General features: G+C 61.5%; 1 protein-coding gene across 1 annotated transcript; it reads left to right on the forward strand.

The window, feature by feature from the left end:
* ENG (endoglin) lies at window positions 1–27,983 on the forward strand. The gene is made up of 15 exons (XM_012721445.1): window positions 1–67; window positions 8,536–8,687; window positions 16,031–16,171; window positions 18,443–18,608; window positions 19,351–19,516; window positions 19,686–19,815; window positions 20,194–20,368; window positions 20,545–20,687; window positions 23,664–23,801; window positions 23,985–24,023; window positions 24,522–24,638; window positions 24,927–25,178; window positions 26,170–26,224; window positions 26,982–27,083; window positions 27,214–27,983. The coding sequence occupies exons 1-15, from the start codon at window positions 1–3 to the stop codon at window positions 27,336–27,338; spliced, it is 1,968 nt and encodes a 655-aa protein (XP_012576899.1). The 3' UTR covers window positions 27,339–27,983.

Genomic DNA, 27,983 nt, shown 5'->3' on the forward strand with positions numbered 1-27,983 from the left:
ATGGACCGCGGCGCAGTCCCTCTGCTCGTCGCCCTGCTGCTGGCCGTCGGCAGCCTCAGCCCCACAAGTAGGTGTCCAGGGCCCCGGGTGGGGAGACTCAGCCCCCAGCGCACAGCTGGGCCCCAGGTGTTCCAGCCCCCCGCCCCGCCTGTGTCCTGAGCTCAAGCCGCGGAGCCGTCCCTGGGGTCTGGCAGCCCCAGGCCGGTGCGGGCGGCTGGCCACCCAGCTCGTCTGGCAGGAAGCGGCGCTTTCAGCCCTGAAAACGGCAAACAGGGACGGGGTGTTTACCCGCCCCCAGTGTCTCTCCAGGCTCTCCCTGGGAGGCCCTGTCCTCAGGGTGCTGTGCAGCCCTGGGAGAATTCCTGCCCTCTCTGGGCTGTGGGTTTCCCGTCTGAGGGATGTTTGGGAAGGTGGGCCGTGGGCTCCAGGTTGGATCTCAGCTGTGGGCTTGCGACACTGTTCTGGCCCCCGAGTGAAGTGGGGGTGCTAACAGGACTTCCGGCTCCGTGGAGAGGCCAGGCTTGTAGTGATGGCCGGGGAAGGCTGGGGGCCGTGTGTCGTTATTGTTGCTGCCTTATGATAAGCTTTAAATTCCCTCCCTCCCTTCCCCTGGGCCTCTGAGCCCCTCCCAGGGTCCCTTTGAAAATCTCAAAGCTGCAGCGCCCCACACTTCTCTCCTCCCCAAAAGGGGAGCAGGCTCAGACAGGGGTCCTGTGGAGGCTTCTCAGCCGGGGGGCTCTTCCAGACATTCCTGCAGTCTGTGGCCTTCGGAAACTGAGCAGATGAGGGGCTGTGAGGAACCAGGGAACCCCCAGTCCCGCATCGCTGCTCTGTGGGTCTCGCTGTGCCCTGTCCCCGTACCCCAAAGGCACAGGACAGCCCTGAGGACAGTCCTGCCCCTTGGGTGCCTCTGGGGGCAGAGGACGAAGGGGACCGCAGCAGCACTGACCACCCCCACCCGCACCCACACTCACGCACGCGCAGAGTATCTGAAAGTTCTAGACCGTGGGCTCGAGGGCTCTTACCACGGCCTCCGCGCAGACAGGAAGCTGAGGCTCAGGTGCGTGACCCGCAGGGATTGGACCCGGCCGTGGCTCCATCCCACGGGCCAGCACCCCTTCTCCGTGGAGCCCAGAAGCAGCCTGCAAGATGGCTACCGGCCCACTTCACAGGAGAGTGGCTGGGGGCCCCAGCAAGCCCACGGCTGGGAGACTCTGGGAGGCTCCTCCGAGCCTCTTCCTCCCGCCTCCCCCGCGCCTGGGACGAGCTGACGCTCTCTTCCTTGCCAGCATCAGGAACCTTCTGAGCAGACATGAGGGTCTGGCTTTATAGGCTCAGAGGCCGCATGCACTGGCAAAAATTACTAACAGGGGTCGGGCAGCTGTTGCCAGCTTCTGTGGGTTTCAAGTCACTCAGAGTTGGGGCGGCCAGCCCCCCACCCACCATCAAGCGTCCCCAGCAGACAGGTGCAGGGAGGCAGACAGCCTCGGAGTGGGGACGGTACGTGGGGACAATGAGGAAGAAGCACTGAGTGTGGCCATCGCTGCCTTTCAGCATGTGTGTCCTTGGTTGATTGTGCATTTGAATTTTTAATGACAATTGAATTCTTTCATAATGTTATTTGTAATAAAAGCTGTGTTGAACGGCCCTCTGGGGAGGCTCCCGAAACTCGAGCCACGTACTCCTGGGCACACTGGCCGCCACTGGGGTCAAGGGCAACCCAAAACACACCCCCAAATCATGTCCAACAAACTGAGGTCCCAGGAGGGCAGGGGGGGCCTGGGTCAAGGTGTGGAACCCAGATCTCCACGCGGGGGACGGACCCAGGCACCTTTGCTCAGACTGGAGGGTGCAAAAAAGGTTCCCCAACAGGCCCCCGCATGGCCCTGGCCTTCTGGAGCAGGTTGGCAGAGTCTCTCGAGACTCTGCTTGGGCCTAGCGCTGCCCGGCAACTCAGCCTTCAAGTGTCAGCCCGGTGGCCTTGCTTGCCCAGCTCTCCAAAGACACGTGTCTGTGGGTCCCTGCAACAAACCCAGCCACCTTCAGCCACGTGTCCGCCCCAGATGTCCACCAGCCCCGATCAGTGAATCGTTGTGCAGGGGGATGTTAGGCGGATGCTAGGAAAAAGGCGGATGTGCGCTGTCCTGCTTGGGCAGATGACGGGACATACCCAAGCACCGCGACGCCCTTTCTGTAGGAGAGAAGCAGGAATGAGCTCACGATGTGCACAGAAAGTCCGAAGGAGGGAGCCAAGGCGGCCACTCCAGGGTGCGATGGCTCTGTCTGTGACAGATGGAACAGCTGGCGATCTTAATTTTCACATTTTATTTTATTTTTTTTAAAGATTTATTTATTTATTCGTACAGAACTGGGGTACAGGCCAGAGACGCGGAGGGTGAGCGGATTCACCAGAGACAGAGCGGGGGAGCGGAACAGGCTGACTGACGAAGAACACTGCTAAGGGGAGCAGCGGGCGGGTCAGGAGAGGTCTGCCGCGCCATGTGGTCACCTCCGGGGCAGGCGGGGATCGAACTCATGCAGAATCGGCTTAAGCTTCTTTGTGCTGTGCTTTAACCCGCTGCGCCACCAGGGAGGCCCAGGTGGCGATCTTAAAAGAGCAATTCAATATTCACATTCGCTGCTGTCCACATTTCCAAGAAAGCAGATCAGAAAGGGACAGTGGGGCCCTCCCTGGTGGCGCAACGGGTCAGGACGCAGCACTGCAAGCTGGCCACGGCCTCTACAGTGAGAGCTCGATCCCCGGCCAGGAGCTGACCCACATGGCGAGGCAGACCTCTCCTGACCCGCCCGCTGCTCCCCTCAGCAGTGTGCTTCATCCATCTGCCTGTTCTGCTCCCCACTCTGTCTCTGGTGAAGCCTCTCACCGCCTCTGAAACTCTGTGTGCATAAATAAATAAATTTAAAAAGAAAGAAAGAAAGAAAAGGACAACAACCTCCCCCTCCTAGTGAGTCATTGGCAACGTGCTGGTCGATTGTTGGTTTTTGTCTAGTTTCTGTCTTTTTTTTAATAACAGATTTATTTATGCATACAAGAGCTGGGGTGCAGGCCCGAGGTGTGGGGGGATTCACCAGAGACAGAGTGGGGAGCAGAACAGGCAGAACTGAACAGCAGAACTGAAACACACTGCTGAGGGGAGTTGGGGGGAGACCGGAGAGGCCTGCTGCGCCCTGGGGGTCCCTCCCTGGCGGGGGGTCGCACTCAGGCTGCAGGGGCTGTGGACAGCTCCGTGGCACTGTCCTCCGTTGTGCCACCAGGGAGGGCCCCAGTTTTTGTCTCGTTTCTTAAGGTGACTTTCACGCAGGTGGATCCATATTTGGGAGTCCGTGTCCTTTCCTTATGTCCCAGAAGGTTCTGGTGCTGTCGCGTGGCCCCGTAACCGTCTCATTGTGGTTCTGGAATATTCTCTCCTTGAAAGGCACCATCATGGGCTCCTGGACCCCTGCGGCTGACTGCTTGGTTGCTTCTCCTTTCTGCCGGAAGGCCGCTCCGTGCTTGCTTTTGGTACACGCACCCTTTCCTGCATGTTGGCTCATTTCATTGGGGTACAGTCCCAGAAATGGGGCGCGTGGCCTCTGTTGGGGGCTTGGGGTGACGGAGAGTCTCTGGAGTGTGGAAGGAAGGGTGGTCCCTGGGCCGCCTGCGTGGGCTTTGGGGCGGAAGGCCGCGCTAGTGACGCTGACGAGCCCCGGGTGCCCACTTCTGGAGCTTCTTTCTGGGCAGCTGCCATCTGCCAGTAGGAAGAGAGGAGGAGGAGCAGGGCCCATGTGAGCCAGGGGCCCGACCCCGGGACAGCTGCAACATGGCTGCTACAAGAGCCCGCCTCAGCCAGGTGGTGCTGAGGAGGCCAGGGGAGAAGGGAGACAGCCACAGGCAGGTCGGCGCCGGCCCTCTGAGGTCAGGCCAGTCTGCTCACTCGAGGCCCTGCCCGAGTGCGGGAGGCCGCTTTCCGCCCCTCTGTCCCAGAGATAGATGGGGAATCGAGCTCAGGACTAGTGCCAGGCCCACCTTCAGCCCTAGGCTGCTGCTTCCAAACCCAGCTTCTTTCCCGGTGCCTGGTGGCCCGGGAGAAGAGCCTTCTGGAGCTCACCACCCCGGCCTGGCCGCGCCTTCCAGCGCCAGCCCAGGGCTGGAGGCTGAAGAGCCCCTCCTCCGGGCCGGCGGGCCTCGGGCGCCTGTGGCGGGCTCGGGGTGCCGACTCACACGCGGGCATTCGAGACTCTCTGCAGGCGGCACTGCTCTGGGCCTGTGCTGTTTCCATGGGCTGGGCCTTCGCAAAAAGCCCAAGAAAGCTGGTGATCCTGTCACCCCCACTTTATAGCTGAGGAGACGGGGCACAGGCAGAGGGCGGGAGGAGTGATCCAGCCCAGAAACGAGCGGGCGCTGGAGCCGAGACCCCAGCCTGCACCACCCCACCGCGGGGGAGCCATGGGGACCCTTCCCTGGAGCTACATCCTCTCACTCGGCGTAGGGGTCCCCTCCCTGCGTCTAAGGTGCACCCCGGGGACACTGTCCCTACCCTCAGTGGCCACATCCGTGCCCTGCTCTCCTCAGGTGGAAACTCAGCGCCCAGTGGAGTTTGGATGGGTCCCTCCGCCCCGCTCTCCCCTACCCAGTACCGAGGGGAAACTGAGGCCCAGAATGGTGCAGGGACTGGATGCAGGGCGCCCAGGAAGCTAAAGGCAGACCTGAAAAACCAGCTGCACCAAGGCCCACTGGTGCCTGCCCCGGGCCCTGGACTTCTAGACGGCCCAGTCCTAGCAAGCGAACTGTCTGCGGAGAGTGGGCAGTTCTGTATGCACAAATCAGTAAATCTTAGGGTTTTGAAGGAGGAATAGAAGTTGGCCACGTGGTCAGGTAAAGGAAGAGCATTGGCCTGGGCTAAGGCCTGGGAGCGGGGACAAGGTCCCACCTCCTGCACGGCCACGTGCTGTGGCGGCGGCCGGCTCCGGAGCCCTCCCCCGCACCGAGAGCCTGCCTGGCCTGTGCGCGTCATGCATGGACCCAGCACCTCCGTGAGTGGACATCGTGCCCACTTTAGAGAGAGAGACCCTGGCGTGCTGAGCTGGAGGTGGCAGCAGTAGTATCTGCAGTCCTGGCACCCAGTCCTGGCGCCAGACTCCTGGCATTTTTTTTTTTTTAAGATTTACTGATTTGTGCATACAGAACTGGGGCACAGGCCAGAGGTGCAGGGATGGTGAGAGGACTCACCAGAGACAGAGTGGGGAGCAGAACAGGCAGGTGGATGAGGCACACTGCTGAGGGGAGCAGCGGGCAGTCAGGGGAGGTCTGCCGCGCCACGTGGGTCACCCCCGGGGCGGGGATCGAACTTGTGCTAAAGTGGCTTCAGCTCCCCAGTGCTGTGCCTTGACCCGCTGCGCCACCAAGGAGGGCCCGGCCCCTGGCATTTTAACCCCATTCCGGGTTGTGGAGTGTGGGCTTGGCCGGGAGCCTTGGGCAGAGCTGAAGCGAGGCCTGGGGTGGGTGGGGGCAGGTGGCCTGGGCATCTGCTGGCCCATCATGGAAGCCTGGCGGGAGACAGAGGCAGCCTGAGCAGCAAGGACGCCTTGGAGAGGCCCTGTCCGCGCAGCAGGAAACAACGAGACACTGAGTCCGCACACCAGGGGCACCGGGCAGTGTCCACGGGCCCGGCGCGGGTGCTGGCCGCTCCCTCGCCCTCGTCCGTAGCCCCCGTGGGTACATTGCCCGCACGTTAGGGTTGCTGAGAGGAGCAAAGGAATGAACGTGTGTGAAAGGTGTGTGAAGCCCTAGGAGGCGCAATGGGACATCTGCTGGACGGCTGCTGTTTTGCCAGTGGGGAAACTGAGGCTCGGAGACGTTAGGCTTTTGCCGAAGATGATCAGCTGCAATGAGCCAGCGCTGGGGCTTGACCCCTGCTGCCTGACTCCAGACCTGCTTTTCCTGACCTTTATCCTCTGCGGTCTCCCAAGTGCTGGGGGGTGGGGGAGGGGGGCTGTTTGGAAGGTTCTGGACCGTGCTCCTGGGCGGGGGAGGAGCAGGACGCAGGGGCCCGAGGTGGCGCTGGGGTCTCTCCTCGGCGCCTCCTCCAGCTGTCCCTGGAGGCCTGGCGTTTCCCTCGTGCAGGGGATTGTTTTCTGCTCCGTCTGGGCCCGCCTCCGGCTCCGGGAGACAGCCCGGGCGTCACACTCCCTCCTGTCTCCCCATTCTCGTCTGCGGGGTGGGGGCGCCAGGATTCGAAAAGGCCCCAAAATAAATGGGCCTCTTATCTGATCTCCCAGCCTGGCTGTTATCTGATCATTACATAATGGCCAGGCCTGTGGCCTCTCCCGCTGACGGCATGGAGGAGGCGGCCCAGGCGGCCCCGGCAATCCGGGAGGAACTGGGGTTCCTGGAAGTCTGGGGAGGGAGGCAGGGAAAGTCCAAGGGGAGGAGAAAGGCGCCACACTGGCCTGCCCACCGGACCCCGGGCCTGCGGGGAGAGGAGGGTCCGAGGCCCGCCCGGTCACCCCGTGCAGCGTGGCCGGCACAGCCCGCCTCTCGGGGCTCAGTCTCCCCTCTGCTTAGGAGAGGTTTGGACAGGGAAGAGCCAAGGAGTCTCCTTCACTGATAGGGCAGGAAGGGTGGGGAGAGGGGCTCGGTGGGACAGCAGGAGACGCCAGCCCCCGAGTCGGCTGTGGAGACCGGCGACCTCCCCCCTTGCCTCACCTGCAAGCTGCCCGCCCCCCCTGTGCCCACCCCATCCGCCCCACCGTCTGTCCTTCCTGGTGACTGAAGTGGATCAGATAATGGAGCTAACAAGCCTGCCGCGAGCCCCTGCGGCCTGCGGGTTCTGTTCTTACAGCCTCTTCACAGAGGAGGAAACTGAGGTCCAAATGGCAGAACCTTCACCAAAGACACATAATGAGTGTCCAGCCTGAGAGTCAAACCCAGACCAGTCTGCCCCACAGACCGCAGTGGCCAGGGCAGGCCACACGTCCTGGCCCCAGGATATCCGTCTCCAGATGCTGCTGGTGGGTGGTGCTGCCGGGCCCGGCGGCCATCTTATGTCCTTCCCTGACCCCTGGGGGTCCTGTGTCCAGCGAGGCCGTAGGAGCGGGCGGAGGCCGGGTGAGCCCAGGGCTCGGAAGAGCCTCCTTGCCCGCCCCCGTGAGCCGGCGTCGGCTGGACGTGCGGCCAGACCCTCCGCGCCCAACTTTGATCTCCAAGAAAACAGGAAGTGAGCGCGACAAGATGGAGACACAAACTTCCAAACAGTCTCCCCTTCTCTGTCCTCCTTCCCTCCTCGGCCCCCCACCCCCTTTCCTCGGCACATTCCTCAGGCCGAGGTGTAGGGGCCTCATTTCCTCTTCCTCCTCTGCTAGGTCAGGGTGAAATTCCATTCCCTTCCCTCAGGACCAAGTTTCCGGACGGCAGCGTGGAGGAGTGCTCTGGGGGGCCGGGGCCGTCCCCCTGCCTCTGTCCCCGGGGGCCATGAGGCGCTCAGCCCCTGCCGGCCCATCCCTGTGGGCTTCCTTGAGTCACAGGAGGGGAAGTTTGACCTCACTGTCTTGCCTGCCTCGCAGTGACGCTGCAGGCCTGGGTCCAGAGGCGGCCATGGAGCTGCCAGGGGCAGCTCAAAGCACAGACGGTGGGCTCGGCTGGAGCTTCAGGTGAACGACAGAAACTCTCTTCGTTTAATTATGCCCTGTACAATCTTCGGGGTACACTGACCCCTTAAGCGTTATTCACGGTGGGGCCCTCCCTGGTGGCGCAGCGGGTTACAGCACAGCACTGAGAAGCTCAAGCCGCTTCAGCACGAGTTCGATCCCCGCCTGCCCCGGAGGTGACCACACGGCGCGGCAGACCTCTCCTGACCCGCCCGCTGCTCCCCTCAGTCGGCCTGTTCTGCTCCCCGCTCTGTCTCTGGTGAATCCTCTCACGGGCCCTGCACCTCAGGTCTGTACCCCACTTCTGTAGGCATAAATAAATCTTTTTTTTTTTAAAGATTTATTTATTTATTCGTACAGAACTGGGGTACAGGTCAGAGATGCGGAGGGTGAGCGGATTCACCAGAGACAGAGTGGGGAGCAGAACAGGCAGATGGACTGAAGTACACTGCTGAGGGGAGCAGCGGGCGGGTCAGGAGAGGTCTGCTGCGCCCTGTGGTCACCTCCGGGGCAGGTGGGGATCGAACTCATGCGGAAGCGGCTTTAGCTTCTCAGTGCTGTGCTTTAACCCGCTGCGCCACCAGGGAGGGCCTAAATAAATCTTTTTTAAAAAAGTTATTCATGGTCTATGCTTATATACTCAAAATGAACCGAGTCGCCTTACTGTACCTGCCAGCCCTTCACTGGTTACCTGTCAGGTCAGAGACCTGGCCCTCGGAGTCTCAGTTTCCTCATCTGTAAAATGGACACGATGATGCCCGCCTCGCAGGGCAGCTGGGGAGATGCAGGGAAGCCTCAGCCGGTGCCCAGCACCCAGTGGGCTCAGAACGTGGCACTGGGCGTCACACCTGGTTCTCACCGGCTCTCTCTCGCTGTGCTCACCCACAGGTCTCGCAGAAACAGTCCACTGTGACCTGCAGCCTGTGGACCCCGAGGAGGTCAAGGCGACATACTTCACAAGCCAAGTTCCGGAGGGCTGCGTGGCTTCGGCCCCCAACGCCACCCTGGAAGTCCGTGTCCTCTTCCTGGAGTTCCCGACGGTGAGTGTCCCCTGGCCGTGTCGGGGAACCCCGAGCAGAGCCAGCACCAGTGGATGAGGGAACGCTCTTGGCGGGGCTCAGCCCAGGGCCTACAGGGGGTGTTTCCAGGGGCAGCGTGGGGTGCCACCACAGGCTGGGTGGGAGGGGCTGACCGAGTGGACAGGAGCGCCGTGGACGGCGGGTGGGCCGGGCAGGCCGCCCCCACCCCCCGCGGACAGGGAGGCACGCCCCTTGCCGGAGGCTCTGGCCAGCCCGCACTCCCTGCCGTGGCCCCGCTCAACACCTGTGACCGGCCAGGCGGCTCCTTGGAGGTGGGATGCCAGCCAGGCCAGCCTCCCAGAGAACCTTCCGGACGCCCGCCTGTCTGTCTAAATTCCTCTAATAATAAAACTACACACTTACTACGTGCTAAGGGCTGCCCAGGCCTCCTCCGTGCCGGGAAGAGCGTTCACCTCGCGCACGGCCCGCCTCCAAGGCCCCATCAGCCGGGCTCTTACTGCCCCGCTTTTCAGGGGCGACACTGAGGCAGGCCTAGAGAGGTGACGACGGCCGCGGGGAGCGCCGCCCTGGGGGACGCACAGCCCGGCCGTCCCTCGCCTGCTCCCCGCGGTCCCCGTGCTCGGCGGGGCCGGGCCCCGACTGGCGGCCATCCCTGGCCAGCACCGCTTGGGCCTGATAGCGACGTTGTGGTGTGAGCCCAGGGTGAACGTGTGGCCAGCCTGCGCCCGAGTGCCCTGCACTTGTGCGATGATAAGATGGTGCCCAGACCACCAATATCGGGGGGCCTGCCCCCCACCGCCCTGCCTGCCACCAGGACTGTGGGCCTTGATAACCCCCGACGGCAGATAGCACCCTCACATATCAGAACCATTGTAGTTTTTTCAGGCTTGGTGATCATATGGGGCATAAGATTGCCCGCGGCCATTCGTTTTGCTTCTTCTGCTGCTCAGATCCCCGTGTCTGCTCTGGGTGACTGGGGTCCCCCTCGGCGAGTCACTCCACATCAGCCAGAGTCAGAGAGAGGCCCCCGCCGCATGCCCGGGTCTGTGAGAGACAGAGGCCAGGATCCACGAGATGGGTGCACCCTTGGGGAGCACAGGGGAGGGATGTCCAGCCGCTGTGGGGTCAGCTAGGGCTTCCTCGAGGAAGCAGCAGCAGAAAGGACAGTCTGGAACTCACCGAGGGAGGGGCGTGGGGGGCAGCCGAGGAGCAGAGGCAGGGACGTGGGTAGGGGTGGGGTGAGCACACGGCAGGGCTGACCCTTTGCTTGGGGCCTGGGCCCGGGAGGGGGCAAGGCCCCCGCCATCGTGGGCAGCCTGGCCTTCGCTGTGGGCAGTGACAGTCATCACAAGCTGTCACTGTAGCCCACGTCATCCCAGAGGTGACCACAGAGCGAGAACTCAGTCCGTGGGCATCTGTTTTAATCCGGGAGCCAGACTGCAGCCCCAGGGCAGTCTGTGTTTGGGGGGTGTTTGGGGGAGGTGGAGAGCGCTGGGGTCAGGGAGACCTGCGCTGCCCCTGGGCCTGTCCCTGGCCAGCGCCTCGTGTAGCTCCTGCCATGCATGGGGGCTTCTGCGCACTCTCCAATAGATACCTATTTCTTAGGCCAAGACTCCCCAAAGCCACGAAGTATCAGAGTCTGGCTCAGCGCTTGGCCTAGGATGGGTAACGGCGGGGGGTCTGGGCAAGAATAAATGAGTGCCCAGCCCGCTAGGTGACCTCGAGCCAGCGGTTACGCGTGTGGACGCTGGGCTGCTCTCCGGGCTGACCACTGCTCCTCCCCCACAGCCATGCTCGAGCGGGCTCCTGCTGCAAGTCTGGGCTTGCCCACGAGAAACTCAGAGGCGAGGTCAGTCCCCACCCCACGCGGCGGCCGAGGGGTCCAGGGGACGGCAGGCCAGGACCCGCTCTCGCCGGCCGAGGCCTCACAGGCCTGTGTCTCGGCATGTCCCTCCCTGCGGTGACCTCAGAGGTGACCTCAGAGGTCACCCTGCCAGGCAGCAGGGCAGAGGCGTGAGTGCATTTCCATAGCGGGTAGCTGACAGCCAGCCGCTGTGGGGAGCCTCCCTCTGGTGTCGTTCCCTGCCCCAGGGCTGCTCCCATGCTCCCAGCAGACCCCCTTGCAGGACACTGAGGGACCCGTGGTTCCCCTGGGAGGGACACAGCCCCCAAGAACCGAGTCCACAGCCCTGAATCCCCTCCCCTGTCTTCCGCACGTGTCTGCCCTGTGTCCAGGGCGAAAATTGACCTGTGCTCAGAGTGGAGCTGGCCATGGGGGCACGTGGAGGAAAGGGGCCAGACCGGAAAGGCCCCCAGCTCTAGCGAGACAGAGTCGGCGGGGGGCTTCCAGGAGGGTCCCGCAGGCGCCACGCCGGGGGCAGCGGACCCCCCGGCAGGATGGCCCGGGGCGGGTTCCCAGCAAGGCGCCCGGTCGTTCGGGACCCTCGGCCGCCTCTTCAAACTCTGGCCTGGAGAACCGGCTTCCCCTTCCTCCCCAGCATGGCGCCCGAGTTCTCGGGCTTCCTGTGGGGGGGCAGAGGCTGAGCCCGGCACTCGAGCCTGGGGAGGGGCATGCACGCGTGCTCTGTGGATGTGGGGACGGCTGCAGCTTTGCACACAGGCTGGGGGGCTGTCTCTCTAGGTCTCCAAAGAGCCTGGAATCCGGGAGGGGTCCTGGGGTCACATCCTGGCCTGCGGAGACAGGAAACCTGCCCGGGCCTGGTGTCTCAGCGGTTCCCGGCAGGCGGCGGCACCAACCTGCTATCTTCCTAGCGAACTCCAGCAGTCAGACCACAGCAGGCCAGCCACTGATTCACCCCGCTTCTGGGTAACTTCGGGGAACCAAAGACACCCCACCCACCCCTAGCAGACAGCATTCACCCGCCTCAGCACTGACTCACTGGCCAGGGAGGGGCCTGGGTTCCCCAGATCATCCTGGCAGAAGGCAGTGCCAGCTCTCAGACCGGGGCTGGGGGGGCCTGCTTGGGGTGCACCATGAGGGGCCCCGTTCTGTTCCTCTTCCAGCTCATTCCTCCCCTGGATGAGGAAATTGCTGGGCCGAAGAGACAGGCCCCCTGGGCGCCTGCACTTCCCCCGGCCAGCGGTCAGAGCTCTGGGTGCCAGCGCTAAGAATTCCCTGCCCAGAATAAAGTTCCTGCCTGTCAGGAAAAATAATAATAATAAAAAGAATTCCCTGCCCAAAGACCCCCAGCCTCCTCTGGGGCTCGACAGGGCCCTTTCGAGGGGCCTGTCAGGGGGCGCTGCCTGCTGGTCTAGGAGGCCCTGGAGACCAAGGGAGGCCAGGAGGCTGGGGCGCATCCGCTTGGCTGGTCTTCATACCTGCGGAGAGGCGGGGTGTGGCTGGGGGTCGGGGCTGCCGTTTGTTTCGTATCTTATCCCGGGCCCTGCAAATGCCAGAAGAAAGCCTGGTGCGGGCATGGGCTGGGTCAGGCAGGCGGGCAGCAATCGTGTCTGCCCTCTCGCTGCTGGTGCCCAGTGTCCAGCAAGGGGTCAGTCCAGGAACAGACATCAGTGGACGGACGGATGGAGAGATGGGTGGGTAATGGGGAGAACGAGGGAAGACAAGGAGGTGGAAGGGGGACAGGAGGGAGGCAGAATGTGCCTGCTTATGTACTCCTGTACCCCACAATGTGCCTGCTTATGTACTCCTGTACCCCGCAATGTGCCCTGGCTGGGGCCCGGCCCAGGACTCAGTAGTGTCACTTGCTGCTCTGGGGTGTTCGCTAGTTCTCTGCCAAGGCTGGGGACAGAGTTGTGCTTCTCTCTGTTTCCTTCCCAGCACCGGGGCCCTAGGCTGGGCCCCCGCTGCCTCTCAAATGAATCAGGAAGGTGGGCGGATGTGGATTTACCTGGGCCCTCTGTAGGGAAAGCATCATGTCTCCCCAGTGGGTTTGAGAAGCCCATTCTGTGGCTTCCTGGCTGAAGCCACCCCAAGGCCAAACTCTGGACCTCTGGGAGGCAAGAGGGAACCCAGTACCCAGAGTTCACAAGATACTAGGACATCGCTGGCCCAACTCCTCCCCCACAGAGGGTAGACAACAGGGGCAGCTCCCCACTGCTGATGCCGTCCCGCGCCCCAGCCTGAAGCCAGGTCCCTCCTCTGGACGGGCAGGCAGAGGAGCGGAGTGAAGCAGCCAGGGCCAGTGTCCGGACTCTGGGCAGATGCGCTGGACCCTCACGAGTCTGTAAGTGGGCATATCATCTGCCCATTCTCCAGATGAGGAAACTGAGGCCCAGTGACAGGCAGTGACTGTCCAGGGTGGGTGGGACCCCCGGCCCCAACCCCTGCATGTGCGTCCCAACAGGGTGCCCCAGTGGACAGAGGGCAGCCAGTTCCGACCTGGCCGGCTCCCGCCTGGCCCTAGGAGGGCGGGGCCTGCGGGCAGCCCCAAGGCTCCACTCCTAGAAGAATTGCTGGAAGCCGTTTTCTATAAGTGGCCACTGGTACTCGGGCCTCCTCACCGAAATCCCCCCTTCCCGCCACCCACCACCGGCCAACAATGGCATCTGTGGGACGCTGCCACAAAAATAGAAGCTCCGTCTCCCACCCACCCACTAAGGAGGGGCCAGGCAGGCCCGGGGCTGGCCCAGGTGCAGAGCTGGGGTCAGGGGGCGGGAGGCCCGGCGACCTCAGACATCCCGGGGATCCCGGGATGCTGCTCCAAAGCCTGGGCGGCAGGCCTGTTTTGCCCAGCTCCGGGCTGGGGAGGCCGGGAAAGACGGGTGCATGTGAGTGGCTGTGCTGATGAGTCAGGGCCGGGCAGGGCCGGGCAGGGCCGGAGAGGTTTGTTGTGGAAACCTGACAGCGTTTTCTGGTAACCAGCTGGCCTCAGCTAGGCCCCGACGCCAGCTCAGAGAGCACAGCTTTCCAGGCTGCCGCTCACTAGCTGTGTGGTTCTGGCCCCTGCGCCCCTCTTGGGCCCCTCACCACAGCCCCCCACGCAGCCCCAGCTGCAAGGGAGCGACTTGGTGACTTGGAGTGTGGGTTTGGGGGGTGAGCTTTGGAACCAATGACCCCAAATCTCCTTAGCCAGCCTGACTTCCTTTACCCGGAACCCCACTTGGTATTGGTTCCCAGCCGTGCCCTAACTCCCTTGCCAGGTGGGGAAACTGAGGCACAGAGCAACGGGCACAGTGGCAGGAACGGGTGTGACTAGACTCTTCCCTCCCAGCTTCGGCCTCTGCTCCCCGCTGCTCTCCGTCACCTGCAGTGCTCCCAGCCCGGGGGGGTCCTCCCGGCTCTGCCACGGGTCACATCTTCTTGCTGAGTGTGGGTGTCCGAGGTCAGATGGGACTGGGCAGCAATATGCCCCGGTGGGGCTGGAGAGCACAGGGGCCCCTAAGCAGTTCCCCGACCTGAGGGGAACCAGCAGAGGGGCCAGGCACTTGAGCCTGAACCCTCGGAGAGGGCTGCTTACGCAGCTGTTTTCAGACAATACCACACTGGCCTTGTCAAGGGCCTGGCTCAGTGGTTTCGTGTGTGCACAGTTGCGCAATCACGCTCTGTTGCTCAAGCTGGGGGCACGCGACCAGGGAGGCGCCGTACGCAGATTCTGGGGGCCAGGGGTGCCCGGCCTTCCCCGCCCCCCGAGGAGACTGGCCCTTCACCCCTTTCATTTCAAACAGCGGTCACAGCGCCGGGACAGTGTCCACTTGCCCTTGGTTTTGAACCTTGTATCTTACTGAAACTTGACATGAAATCCAGCATTAAATTTTTCAAGTGTTTAGAATGCAGTTTTTTCCCCCAAATTACTGAAACAAGATATTTCCAAAACCACAAACAGCAAACCCACTAGAAAATGTCAGTTAATCAAAAATGTGACCTTACACAAGTTTGAAACGAACCACCCTGCTCTAAATTAGCATAAAAATAACTTCAAAATAAGCAAATTAAAAGCTCACTAAACTGAAAAAAAAAAAATGTGACCTGTTGAAAACGAAATCCTCTTTTGTTTGCTTTCTTTTGTTTTAAAGAGCAAAGTTACAAACAAAGAGTGAATACGGCCTAATTATCCAGTAACGGAAATATTTCTGGGCAGATATTTCCAGCAGCTGAAAAACTCTCTGGCTTTGTGACCTCAGCTGGGGAAACGCCAGGAGATAATTAAAAGCAAAACCCAAAACTTTCCACTGATGTCTTCGTCTTGAAATACGGGTCTCCTTTTTCATAATTTTGGGGAGCTCTGGGGGGCTCAGCTCTCGGTCTGTGGCGACCGCCAGTCTTCAGCGCTGCCGGTCTGCATCCGTGAAGCTTCTGTGGCTGCCTCGTGTGTGGGTGGCCGCTCCTGGCCACCACCTGGCTGGGGTTCACCTGTCCACGTGGTGCAGAAGGCTTCCGCGCAGCTTCTTTCAGTACAGGTTTTGCCTCCAGGGTACGGAGGGCAGTATTGGGGTAGCAGTCCGAGACAGCCTGGGCCACTTCCTGGGTCCGCACTCCTCAGGCTCCCCCCGGGGGGCCCCCAAAGGGCCTGAGACAGGGAGCCCACAGAAGGGTCCACACTCAGCAGTGAGGCCTATGCACAGCCCTGGCCGACTCCCGTCTTCACACTCGGCCCCCCTGTCCCCACCTGACCCGTGGGAGACCTGCCTTGGAGAACATTCCATGATATGGTCTTATCGTTGACTTTGGAAAATGTTACGGGACACAGATTCAAAGCCATGACAGTGTTTTATTTAATAACTATGAAGCGACTCTGCTCTCGGCCCATCCCCACCCGTGGACAGCCTGTTCTGTCTGCAGGGGAGAGCCGCCCACTCCGGGCTGACCAGCAGCACAGTGTGTGTGGGATATGTGTGTCAGATGTCACTGTTTGGCTTGGTACATGCCAGGTGCACACACCGCCAGCGAGCGCCAAGGCTAACACGTCGAGGACCTCTTAAGACAAAGGATTTCGGCTTCGCGTTCTTACAAGCCTCAGAGTAAAGGCGTCACAGCCACCATGGCCCTGTGGCCCTTAAGAAAGGGCCTCGGGAGGCTGCAGGCGGGAGGGGGGCCGGCGGCGGGGGGCATGCCCGGGCGGGGCGCCGGGCAGGGAGCTCGGGGCACACAGACGCTCAGCCCACGTGGGCACCGTGGAAACACCCGGTGGGCACTTTTCCCATCTCTGGATTTTTCTGGGATGAACTGTCCATTCACTCAGAGACAGTCCCGAGGGCGCCCGGGCCTCGCGCTGGGCTGGTCTGGGGAGCCAGGGCCCATCACTGAGTCTTCACAACCGATTTGGGTAGCACCCCTTCCCAGCCCGCGGCTGTCCCCCCCACCCCCCCAAGTCCTCCTGGCGCCCGTGCAGGTCTGAATGGCCTGTGCACTCCCGTCTCCGCAGGCGGTGTCCGAGCTGAAGCTGACCGTCCAGACACCCCAGCAGGACGGAGCCCAGGTGCGGCAGGTGCTCCTGGTCCTTGCCGTGAGCAAGACTGTCTTCCTGCACCTGCAAGCCCCCGGGATCCCACTCTACCTGGCCTCGGTGAGTTGCCTGCAAGGCCCCGGCCCTGGCGGGCGCAGGCCCCTGCTGCCCACACCTCTGGCTCCATATCTCCTGCCCCAAGGACCCTGCTTCTCTTTCTCATCTGGACACTGTTCCCCAAGGTCCCTCATGATGAACCCCGCGAGGCCCTGACCCAAAGGGCCGCAGTGTCGGGGGTGACGCATTCCCACCCACAGGTGGGAGTCAGGCTGATAAGCAACCCGGGCCGACGGCAGGCTCGCACTCGGCCTCAGTCTTCCTGTCTGCCCAGTGGGAGAACTGGACTTGAGGACAGTCCCTAAAATAGTCTCGTCACTGACTTTGGAAGAACTTACGAGACATATATTTGAAAAACATTTAAGTGCAGAGGAAGAGGGTCAGGAGGAAACCTAACAGTGTGTTCCCTGTGTGTGGGCGGGAGGTTAGGAGAGACAGAGAGACAGGCGTTTTGTCTTTACACTGTTGATCTGCAAGGCGGGCTCTAACTAACAGCGGATTAGGTGGAGAAATGATTTTTAAAGACTCACGTCTTCCGTGTCAGACACAGACACCAGAGTGAGGACCCCAGTGTCTGGGCCCACAGCAAGGGGTGAGGGGCTGGAGGTGGGGTGTGGAAAGCGGGCACTGCCACTCCCCATGGGTGGCCTGGAGGGTGGCCCCAGATGTGAGCAGCTGTGGACAGCCCCAGACCGCAGAGGCTGTAGGAGAGAGAACCAGGATAACAGGCAGAGAGACGCAGACAGAAAAGTGGGACCCAGAGCAAGGAGGGACACAGGCACTCGGAGAGACTCCTGGGACAGTCACAGAGGACCGGCGCTGGGGACAGGCGGACAGGCCCGGCCAGGCTGGCAGGGGAGACACAGACACACCAGCACGAAAGCCTGCCGGAGGTGCGGTCAGGTCCTCATGGCTCCTCCTTCCCCTCCACTCCTTCCCGCTTTCCTCTTCCAGTTTCCCCAGCGATGAGCCTGGTGGGGCCCCGTGCGACACAGAGAGCGTGAAACCATCACGTGGGCTGGGCCGGAAGGTCACGGCAGCCACAGCACAGGCTGGGCTACACCTTCCTTCCTGGGCTAAGAACACCTGGGGTGGGTGGGGGTCGCCATCAGAGCAGCAAAGGCCATGACTTAGAGCTCCTGCAGCAGGCTCCTCCAGGGGTCACAGCCGTTGGGGGCAGGGCCCCGTGCAGGCCACTGACAAAGGCCTGACCCCTTAATCTCCGCTACATCTGCATTTTACAGATGATGATCCCAAGGGTCAGACTAGGTCCAGCACCCCGACTCCCAACCCTACCCCAGCTCTAAACCACTGTCCCAGCTCTTCCTTCACGGGGGCTGGCTTTCTCCCAGGGGTTCATCACTCTACCATCTCTCTGAAATCCAGCTCCATTCTGGTGGACTGTCCCCCACAGCCACGGTCGGGCAGTCCTGCTGTTCCTGCTGCTTCAGAGCAACGCCCCTGAATTTGGAGATAGAAGGCAAAGGAACTTAAAATCCATAACCCCAAGAGAGTCCTCTGATCACTTTGGCGTCAATAGAACACCTCCACCAGGAAGTCCTCCTTGCTTCCTTCCCCTAGCCCATCAGGGTCTCTTCTGTGGCCTGGGGAGGGGAAGCTGTGAGGGGCCACCCAGGTCCCCCTCTCTGTCCACCCAGGAGATTGTCTCACTCCTTTGTCTGTTATTAAATGATACCCACTATCTCCTGTTGTTTCAAGTAACTTGACGTGTGGCTAGTTTCTGGGTTGGAAGGTCCGCAAGGGCAGGGCCCACCCGGTTTGTCATTCACTCACTCACTCACTCATTCATTCCTGCACTCGAGTAGCCATCCATTTCTTCTTTCTGCCCTCCCACGTGTGGGGAGCGCCTGCCATGCGTCAGATGTCAGGGTGAAGCTGACATGTCGGGACCCCAGCTCCCATATGTGTCCAGAAAGACCAGCCCTGTCTCACAGACCCTTAGAGTATGGGGGGGGTCACATGATGTCATCACGTGTGGCTTGAATGAGTGGGCCGGAGCAGGGGAGGGTGATGTTTGCACAGGTGGGTGAGCGGGGTGAGTGTGTATCCAGCCGCTCCCCCGGCATGGAAGGAGCCGGGGCAAGCCTGGTTCTGGGGGGGTCTGGCTCTGAGTTGCCTCAGATCCACCAGCCTCAGTATTCCCAGCCCTGGCTTCCTCCTCTCAGCCAACCGGCTGCTCCCAAATGACCTCGGGCCTAGGACAGAGGGACTGGGCCCAGGAAGAATACTCTGAGTCTCCGTATGTCTTCCCAGAACCCCAAACTGACCTTCCTCCAAGATCCATCAAGCACCAACATCACGGAGCTCCCACCCTTCACGAGCAAGAGCGAGCTCCTCCACTGGGCAAATTCTAGGGGTCCTGTCGTCTCTGTGGCTGAACTGAGTGACCCCCAGAGCGTCCTCATCCGCCTGGACCAAGGTCAGCCCCCCACTGCCTCTCCTCTCTCAGGACCCAGCTGTGGAGCAATCTGAATCCCTCTGGCCCACACCCCTCAGATGGAGACACTGGGGCCCCCAGGGGGAGCACTGCCCCTGCCTCCCCCCAGCAAGTCAGCACTCTGCTGAGCCAGCAGCCAGACCCCTGCCTGTACCCACCGGCCTGCTTGATGTGAGCGCCAGCCCTTGTGTTCAGATCCCTCTGGGACCTGTGGAGCCATCAAGGGCTGGGCTGGCTCTGCCCTGCCCTGCGGTAGTTGGTGGTGGAAGTCACTGTCCACCCCTGCCCCAGTTCTTGTGGGCCAAGTAAAAGGGACCCACAAAGACAGGGCTCCCATACCTTCACTGCGCACTTACTAGTGCCAAGCCCACGTGGGGCACGCGGGGACTGGGCGGGACCGGCCCCACCTATCCTCGGCAGCTGCCCTGGCGCAGAGATGACTTGGGCAGGCAGATAAAGACAAGAGGGCGCTTTGCGGGCGGTAGATGCTAGAGGGAAGCTTAAAGTGAGGGATGTGCGGTGGCTGCAGGCCGCCCCCCCCTTCCCCCCCCCCTTCCCAGCCGCTGGGCCTCCGGGGCGTTAACCCCGTGCTGAGGCTGGTGCCTGCCCGGGTCACAGCCGAGAGCGGAGGACGGGAGGGGAGGACGGGAGGTTTGAACCGGCCGCCGGGCTGACTGGGGGGAGGGGGGCTCTGTGCCCGGCCCTGAGCGCCTCGTCTCCGCAGCCGGGGGCTTGCCGTCCTCCTGCGCGCCCGAGCCTCGCGCGGACATGGGCCACGCGCTCGAATGGCAGCCGCGCTCCGGGCCGTCGGTCCGGACCTGCAGCTTGGAAGGTGTGGCCGGCCACAAGGAGGCGCACATCCTGAGGGTCCTACCGGGCCCTGAGGCCAGGTAAGCTTGAGCACCCGCCTCCGCTCCCACCGCAGTCTGAGCCACAGCGCCCGGCCTAGGAGGAGGCCGTCGGGTCCCATCCCCACACCCATCCGGCGGACCCACCTCCCACGGACACGGGCCACCCTGTGCCCCCTCGCGCACTGATACACCGACTGCCCCCTCGCAGGCCCAGGACAGTGACCGTGAAGGTGGAGCTGAGCTGCGCCTCTGGCGACCCCGACGCGGCTGTGCTCATCCTGCAGGGCCCGCCCTATGTGTCCTGGCTCATCGATGCCAACCACAACATGCAGATCTGGGTGAGCCTCGCAGAGACCCAGACAGCCCTGGTCGGGCCTCCCCAAGGACCACACGTGCTGCACCCTAACCGCCTCCTGGGCAGGACAAGCCCCTCCACCCACCCTGTCCCTCTGGGCACCACCCACTCTTCCCTCACACCACCTAGATGGCACCTCCTCCGGGAAGCCTTCCAGGACCTCCTAGGAAGGCCCCTAACCCAGCCCAGGGGTCCGAGAAGGTTCCTGGAGAGATGAACCCCAAGCTGGGTGGGAGGACAAGTAGGAGCCAGTCGTTGACTGGAAGGACAGCCCAGGAGGCTGCAGGAACCAGCGGAGGCCTGGCAGGACCCTGGCTGGCCTGTGGTGACCCCTGACAGCCGTCTCTTTCCCCGTCTCTAGACCACTGGTGAATACTCCTTCAAGATCTTTCCAGAGAAGAATATCCGCGGCTTTGTGCTCCCAGACACCCCGCAAGGCCTGCTGGGGGAGGCCCGGAAGCTCAACGCCAGTGTGGTAGCGTCCTTCCTGGAGCTCCCTGTGGCCAGCGTCGTCTCACTGCAGGCCCTCAGATGCCGTGAGTGCCCGGCCCCTGCCCCGGCCCCCCTGGGTCGCTGGCCACCCCTGGCAGTGGGAACCACCTACCTGGCTGCCTTGGGGACCGTGGGGTCCCCTTTGCCTCACCCGCAACCTGGGAACAAGCACGCTGGGGAAGGCTCAGACTGTCCGCCCGGCCCCTCTGTGACCCCACAGGCGGTGTTCCGGCCACCTCGCCCGCCCCAGTCCAGACCACCCCCACCGGGCAGACCTGTGATGAAAAGCTGCTTCTGTCCCTGATCCAGCCCCAGTGCTCCGACGACGCCATGAAGCTGGAGCTCAATAAGGATTTCATCATGGTAAGGGAGCGTCCGCCCGCCCAGCATGGCGCTGCTTCCTCCCCTAACCCAGCAATCTCCGAGTTTGAACCTAGGGGGGGGGGCAGATCACAGCCCTCGCTCGCCCGTGGTCCTGCCACCGAAAGACTGAGATGGCTCTGAGCACGTGGTGGGGCGAGATGCTGTCTGGTGCAGAGCCGGACAGGGCCCCTTAGGGCTCCGCGGACCCCCAGTATCCTCACTGCTCATCCTAAATGCACTGGTGGAAGAATAGTATTTGTGAGAAAAACAACCCAGGCTTTAAGACCACCTGGAAGGGTTAGAAAGGCAGAAAACCTCAGTTTGCCCACCAAAGACGCTGGCTACCAACACGCTAGTGCATTTCTTGGGGTCCCCTCCGTGGATCTCTTACACGGTGTGGCTGTGTGGGGCACACGAGCTGCCCCCTGCGCCACTCACGCAGCTGGTTCCGGAACTTGCACAGGTGTGCTCCATGCATGTGGCATCAGCACAGGGCCCACCCGGCGGCACGCAGGTGAACTCTCCCCTACTGATATCAGTTCAGGCTGCTTCCTGCTTCCTTATAAAGATGCAGAAGACGTGATCGTGCGTGAGCATTTTCTGCACAAAGGATTATTTTCATAAAACGGAGAGTCCTACTTAGTGAGATTACTGGGTTGAAGTGACAGAACGTTCTGGAAGCTTAGATCCATGTTGCTAATCCACTGTCCGAGAGGACTGATTTTCACTGCTGGTTTATGGGAGCACTTTGATTCCCTCTCTCCCCCGCCCCCCAGACTACCATTCTTGTTTCTGGAAGCCTTTGCCAGTGTGGGAAGCAGAGGTCTGTCCCCTTCTTGTCACGCACACTCCTTGGTTAGCGGTGACGACGGCTCCAAGGGACTGATAATAGCTTAAAGCTCTTGATCTCTGGGGCTTTGTTTTTTTGTTCATGATTTCTTTTTAAAGATTTATTTATGTATCCATATAGAACTGGGGTACAGACCAAGGTGCAGGTGTGGTGAGAGGAGTCACCAGAGACAGAGTGGGGAGCAGAACAGGCAGATCAACCAAGTGCACTGCTGAGGGGAGCAGCAGGCGGGTCAGGAGAGGTCTGCCGCGCCATGTGGTCACCTCCGGGGCAGGCGGGGATCGAACTCATGTGGAGGTGGCTTTAGCTTCTTAGTGCTGCGCTTAACCTGCTGCACCACCAGGGAGGGCCCTTTCTTCATGATTATTAATCCTTTTTTTTCTTTTTTTTTCCAAAAGAGAACAATGTTTGCTTTATCCATCATTCTTATTGAAGTCATTTTTCCTGGTGTGTTAGAATTCTTTACATTTTGCCGACAGTTGTCTTTAATTTTTTGGACATCTTAACATATCGGGCCATTCCATCCACCCATCTCTCCCGTTGTAATTTCTCCTGGTCTTCCGAAGGCAGATCTCCAGAGTCTTGATAAAGCATTCATGTTCTCAAGGATTTTCAGAATTTAACTCTGTGGTTAAGTCCATGTGGAAGTTCTGGATGTGGGTAGAGGGACCTATGTGAAGCCCCAACCCCTCTGTGGCCCGCCTGTCCCCCACTTCTGCCTTGCCTGGCCCAGCACATGTCCAGGAGGGGGAGGAGGTGGGGTGGAAAGTGGCGATGTCCTGCACTACGGCTTTCCAGCCCCACTGCTGCCATCAATCTTTGAAATATTACAGTGCAGGTAAAAAGAGTGTGCTAGGTCTAGAAATAGAGACACAAAAGATGTGTTTATTGTTCAGTGAGAAACTAAGCTATGGCATGCAGGCAAGTATGATACATTTGGTAAAATACAAAAAGAAAAAAGAAAAAAAAGGAAATCTGCACACTTCGCTGAATACATATGTCTGCATAAGAAACAAAGAAAAGGGCCTGAACAGATTTACTGCAACCGCAGAGTGGCCCACTTATAAGATGTACCAGACCCTCAAGTCACGGATTTACCCAGAACCATTTTTATTTGGTGGGTTGATGTCTCCTGAAATGACTTAAGCAGCTTGTGGTGGAGAAGTGAGGAGGGAGCCAGTTGTGGTCAAGGGTGGCATTCTAGAGGAGAGAGTCAGCTGGATTCAAGTAGGACTGGTTTTTCTTTATTAAGGTTTTTTTATTTATGCACACAGAACTGGAGTATAGGCCAGAGGTGCAGGGGTGGTGAGAGGATTCACCAGAGACAGGGTGGGGAGCAGAACAGGCAGATTGACAAGTACACTGCTGAGGGGAGCAGTGGGGAGGCAGGAGAGGTCTGCCGCGCCCTGTGGGTCAGCTCCAGGGCCGGGAATAGACCTTGTGCTGAGGCAGTTGCGGCCAGCATCATGCGGTGCTTTAACCCATTGTGCCACCAGGGAGGGCCTCAAGTAAGACTTCTAACCACCCACTCAGCTCTAAAGACTCTGAGATTCTTTGATCGTGAATGTGACTGAGAAACATAGATTTGATTTTTCCAAGTCAGGACATAGCAAATTGTGGCCCTTTGCCTGTTTCTGTAAATAAAGTTTTATTGGCACACCCTTTCGTTTACACACTGTTATGGCTGCTCTGGGGCTGGGATGACAAAGTCCACATCACCCTCAAAGGCTTATGCACATTATTGCTCTCCTGCTCTCTTTGGAAATTCCCCAGGCCCAGGCCCAAGATTCTATGGTTCTGAGACCGGATTACGCTGTGGGGACTACATAATCTTGTGTGATGATTGTATCCACAGCTTGAATGAGCTTGATAGTTCTAGATTTATTTTAATATAAGATAGAAGAAAAACAAAGTAGCAAATCAAACTCTTCTTGCTTAGGACAAGGCTAAGTACAAAAGTGAGTCACATTCAAGCAAAGTGTTGAGTCTTAATGGTGTGGGGGGACTAGGTCACAGACACACGGAGAGGGAGCAGATGGAATGGCTGATGCGGAACCCTAGGTAGGGTCTGCGTCACCGCTGGGGTGCCCACACCTCCTGATGGTGCCCCTCCACCCCTGGCCTAGACCCTCAGGTGCACCATCAGCAGCCTGACCTTCTCAGACCCCAACTGCCAGGCCACGGACAGAGATGGTCAGCTGGTCCTGCATAGCGCCTACTCTGACTGTGGCATGAAAGTGACGGAAAACATGATCAACAATGAGGTGCGGGCTGGGCTGGGAGAGGTACCCACGCACCTCGGACGGTGCCCTCCAGGGGCCACCTTGCATGGTGGGGTGGTGGGCGATGGGGCTCAGTGGGTGGCTCACCCCACCATAAACAGGGGGTCCCGGGCGCTCCCTGCAGTCCTCCCGGCTCTGACCAGCTCCTCGGCTTTGCCCCTGCAGGTGATCGTCCACCTCCTGACGAGCCCAGCACCGCAGCGGGTGAGATGGATGTCCCCCTGTGCTGACCTCCCGGTCCAGGGCCCTGGGGCCCCTTCCCGGCCTGGGAGGGACCAGGCCGCAGGACACACTCCGATCCTGGCCAGCCCCCGTGGCTCCTGCGTGCCTCAGTCTCCCCTTCTGTACAGCGGGGCAGGACTGCTAAGGGTTCTGTTCTCAGCCTTCCAGTCAGGGTTCTGGCACGTATCAGCTGTGACCCGGGGCAAGTCACTTAGGCTCCCAGGCCCCAAGGTCACGCCCACAAGCAGGAACCTCCACCCCCAGTGGACTGCTTATGCGCAGTGAGATGACGTGGGGAAGGCACTCCCCGCAGGCCTGGACAGAGTGGGTTCTCGATAAGTATTAGTTGGTTTATTTTTAAAGGTGAGGATGAGGGGGAGCCCCGGGATAACTCCCGGCCACGCTGTCTGCTCCCACCCCACCCCCCACCTTATGGCGGGGGCCTCCCAGACTGACCCGCTGTCCCTCCCTCTCCTGCAGAAAAAGGTGCACTGCGTCAACTTGGAGCGCGTGTCCTTCCAGCTGGGCCTCTACCTCAGCCCGCACTTCCTGCAGACGGCCCACACCATCGAGCTGGACCAGCAGGGCTTTGTGCAGGTATGGGGGGCTCGCCCCGGGCGGGCTTCGCTTCCCCGTCAGTACAGAGAGGAGCACTGAACTTCCCCCAGGGGGCGGGGAGCCAGCCTGGGGCATGGAGCAGGTGAGAGGAAGGCCTCGCTCAGACTGGAACGTCACCCCGTTAATGCCAGGCCTGCCAAGCCTTTTCTCCCGCCATCAGGACCAGGGGCAGAACTCTAGCGTGAACCAAGTCTACTTCTCGAGACCAGCAGGGGAGAGGGTTGAGAGGAGCTGACGGGGCCTCGCACGCCTTCCCTCCCCCTGCAGGTGAGCGTGTCCTCGCCCATCCCTCAGCTCATGCCCCGCCTGGACAGCTGCCAGCTGGACTTGGGGCCCAAGGCAGACAGAGTAGAACTCATCCAGAACCAGGTGGCCAAGGGCAGCTGTGTGAACCTGCTGTCCCCAGGCCCTGAGGGTGACATGCGCTTCAGCTTCCTCCTCCGTGGCTACATGGTGCCCACGCCCACGACTGGCACCCTCAGCTGCATCATAGGCCTGCGTCACAGGAATGGGTCTGTGGTGAGTGGGGCCTGGGGCAGGATGGCTTCCGACTCTCGGGTTTCCAAAGCAGGACATGGCAGCCCAGGAAGGTGTGAGCCTGCGGGCGAGGGGGAAGCCCGCCGGGGTGTGGCGATGGCCCTTAGGGCACTCTGCTGCCACTCTGGCCTCCTCATGGCTTCGCTGTGTCTTGGACATTGGTTGGACTTGCGGCTGCAACCATCCACACAGTCACCCACACCCACCCCCCATCCTCCAACCACCACCTTGCCCAGTCACCCGCCCGCCCGCCCACCCACTCATCATCCACCATTTCACCCAGTCGTCTGTTCGCTACCAGCTCACCCATCAATCTGTCCACCCATCTGGCCAGCCAGCCACCATCCGTCTGCTGTCTCATGCGATCATTCACCTACACACCCTCCCGCCCACCCACCCAGCCATCCCACAGTCATCCTCGCCACCGGCCACCCAGTCACCATCCACCCGTCTGTCCCCCATTCCACCCTGTCACCCATCTATCCATGAAGTAATCTCAAGAACCAGGAGCCCTCGGGAAAGCATTCTAAGACAGAAGGTAAAATATTCCAACTTCTGCCTCTACTGGCCGTGACACTCCACCAGCCGTCAGCCCCCTCTGAGGCCTGGGCACATCAGTCTGCCCAGGCCCATGCACAGAGGGCTCTGGGGACCGGCTGCCTCTCTGGGGGCCGCTCCTGAGCAGGCTGCTCCATCAGCCGCAGGGGCTGAGCCTCTGGGCCGAGCCGGCTCCAAGATGTGTCCAAGGGTGATGGATAGCGCCGAGCACCCCGCGATCCTCACGGGAGTTGGAGGGTCTCCCAGGAACTCACAGAAGGCAGATCACCTGCCGGACACCTCTTGCAGCCCGGACCTCCCGGGATCTGCCCCAAGGGTCTCTGCTGCCAAGTATAGGGTGGGCTTCCAAGCCAAGGCCCCAGGGCGGCGGAGGCAGGCCGGCCCACGAGCCACACAGCTCTCTCTTCCTCCCCAGGACACCCTGAGGACCGCCTCCACGCGCCTGAACATCGTTAGCCCGGGCGTGCCTGGTGAGCTCTCTGGGGCTCCTTGGGGTGCCAGGGCTGGGGGGGTGGGGCCGAGGCCCATGGCAGGGAGGACCCTGCGGGACGGAGGCCTCGGCACTGTGGCCACCTGTGGGTGGGGGCCACGCTCTGGCTGCCTCCCTCCCCGTGGATGACGTTGCTGGGGGCTTGGGCTCTCATGACCAGACCTAACTGGGCGGAAGTCACCTTGAGGGCAGTGCTGGCCTCACCTGAAGGCCCCTGGCAAAAGTCTCTGAACTCTGGGAGCAGGAATGGAGAGGGCACCTGTCTCGCTACTACCCCCAGGGCCGGGGGGTCCCAGAACCTGGGGAGCAGGGCTGGTAAGCCCGCTGCATATGCATAGAGGGGTGTCAGAGGGCCCAGCTCAGTCACCCAGGAGTCAGGAGTGTGACAGGAAAGAGCCTAGGCAAAGCCAAGAGAGGGGTGGTGAGCCCTCAGGGCTGCCGGGGCCCCCTAGCGGGGGTCAGGGGCCAGAGAGGCACAGGGACTGACCTGAGGTCGCAGGCGAGGCAGGGCGGGCTCCAGACTCCCAGGCCCCCCGCCCCCCAGTACGCTCCTCCCACGGTACCATCCCTCCTCCCTAAAAATGCGCCTGCCCGGCCTCTGCAGCCTAGTGCCACCGTGGGTACAAAAGCCCGTTTAGTAGCGAGGAGCCCGAGGCGCTGAGAAGGCCGAACCAGCGGCCGGGCGGGCGCCGGAGCGGGCAGAGCGCTAACCAGCCGCTCCCCGCTCGCCCGCACAGGCAAAACCCTGGCCCTGCCCGCCGTGCTGGGCATCGCCTTCGGCGCCTTCCTCATCGGGGCCCTGCTCACCGCTGCGCTCTGGTGCATCTACTCGCACACGCGTGAGTATCCCCGGCCCCCCCAGGGAGTGCTCAGGACCCCTGCACCACCGCCACCTCCTGGGGGAGCCCAGCCAAGCCTCTGGGGGGGCGGGGAGCCCGAGCGGGGCCCTGACCTCGCCCCTGCCCCCAGGTCCCCCCAGCAAGCGGGAGCCCGTGGTGGCGGTGGCTGCCCCGGCCTCCTCCGAGAGCAGCAGCACCAACCACAGCATCGGGAGCACCCAGAGCACCCCGTGCTCCACCAGCAGCATGGCGTAGCGCGGGCTCCGGCGCCCTGGGGCCGCCCTCAGCCAGCAGAGACTGAGCCCCCACCCGCTGGGGGCCGCCGCTCATGAACTCGCCGGGGCCAGGCCCCGGCACTCGGCCGAGGGACACGCCTCTGTCCCTCCGCGCCTCTCGGAGGTCTGCTGCCGGCGGGGATGCCAGCTTGGAGCACCTTGGGGTCCACCCACCCCACCCCACCTTCAGACCCCGTGGGCCCGGGGTGCAGCTGCCCAGGATCACGGAGAGACAGACCGCTGCCCAGATGGTCACTTTGCTGCAGAGACCCAAGTCACTGCCACTTTTTAAACCCGGATCCAGCGCTGAGTGACCGGGGCTGGGCAGGAGGTGAGAACTCCAAAGACTCTGTGCCCCCGGCCAGGCCACTGGCGGCTCCCCCAGGACAGCAGGTCAGCCGGTCAGCCCGGGGCACCAGGACCGGGCCCCGGCGGCACCCACGCCTGGACTGGCACAACTCTGGGGGCAAAAAGCCTGGAAAAGTGACCTGGCTCCTTCCTGCAAGTAGCACGTGGAGACAACTCCCGCCCGGCCCAGTGGCAGCGGCTGGGCAGCGGCTAGGTGCCTGTCCTGGATCCACCCGCCCCTGTATACTCACCACCAATAAATCAGACCATGAAACCA

This window comes from Condylura cristata, unplaced genomic scaffold (assembly GCF_000260355.1).
Source record: "Condylura cristata isolate star-nosed mole 26May11 unplaced genomic scaffold, ConCri1.0 scaffold00006, whole genome shotgun sequence".
In the NCBI taxonomy this organism is placed as follows: domain Eukaryota; kingdom Metazoa; phylum Chordata; class Mammalia; order Eulipotyphla; family Talpidae; genus Condylura; species Condylura cristata.

Excerpts from the sequence above, each read along its gene's own strand:
- ENG (XM_012721445.1), top strand. The coding sequence starts at position 1 with ATGGACCGCGGCGCAGTCCCTCTGCTCGTCGCCCTGCTGCTGGCCGTC. Across the intron at positions 19,816-20,193 it reads ACCACAACATGCAGATCTGG|ACCACTGGTGAATACTCCTT; the intron begins GTGAGCCTCGCA and ends CCCCGTCTCTAG. Across the intron at positions 20,369-20,544 it reads ACTGCAGGCCCTCAGATGCC|GCGGTGTTCCGGCCACCTCG; the intron begins GTGAGTGCCCGG and ends GTGACCCCACAG.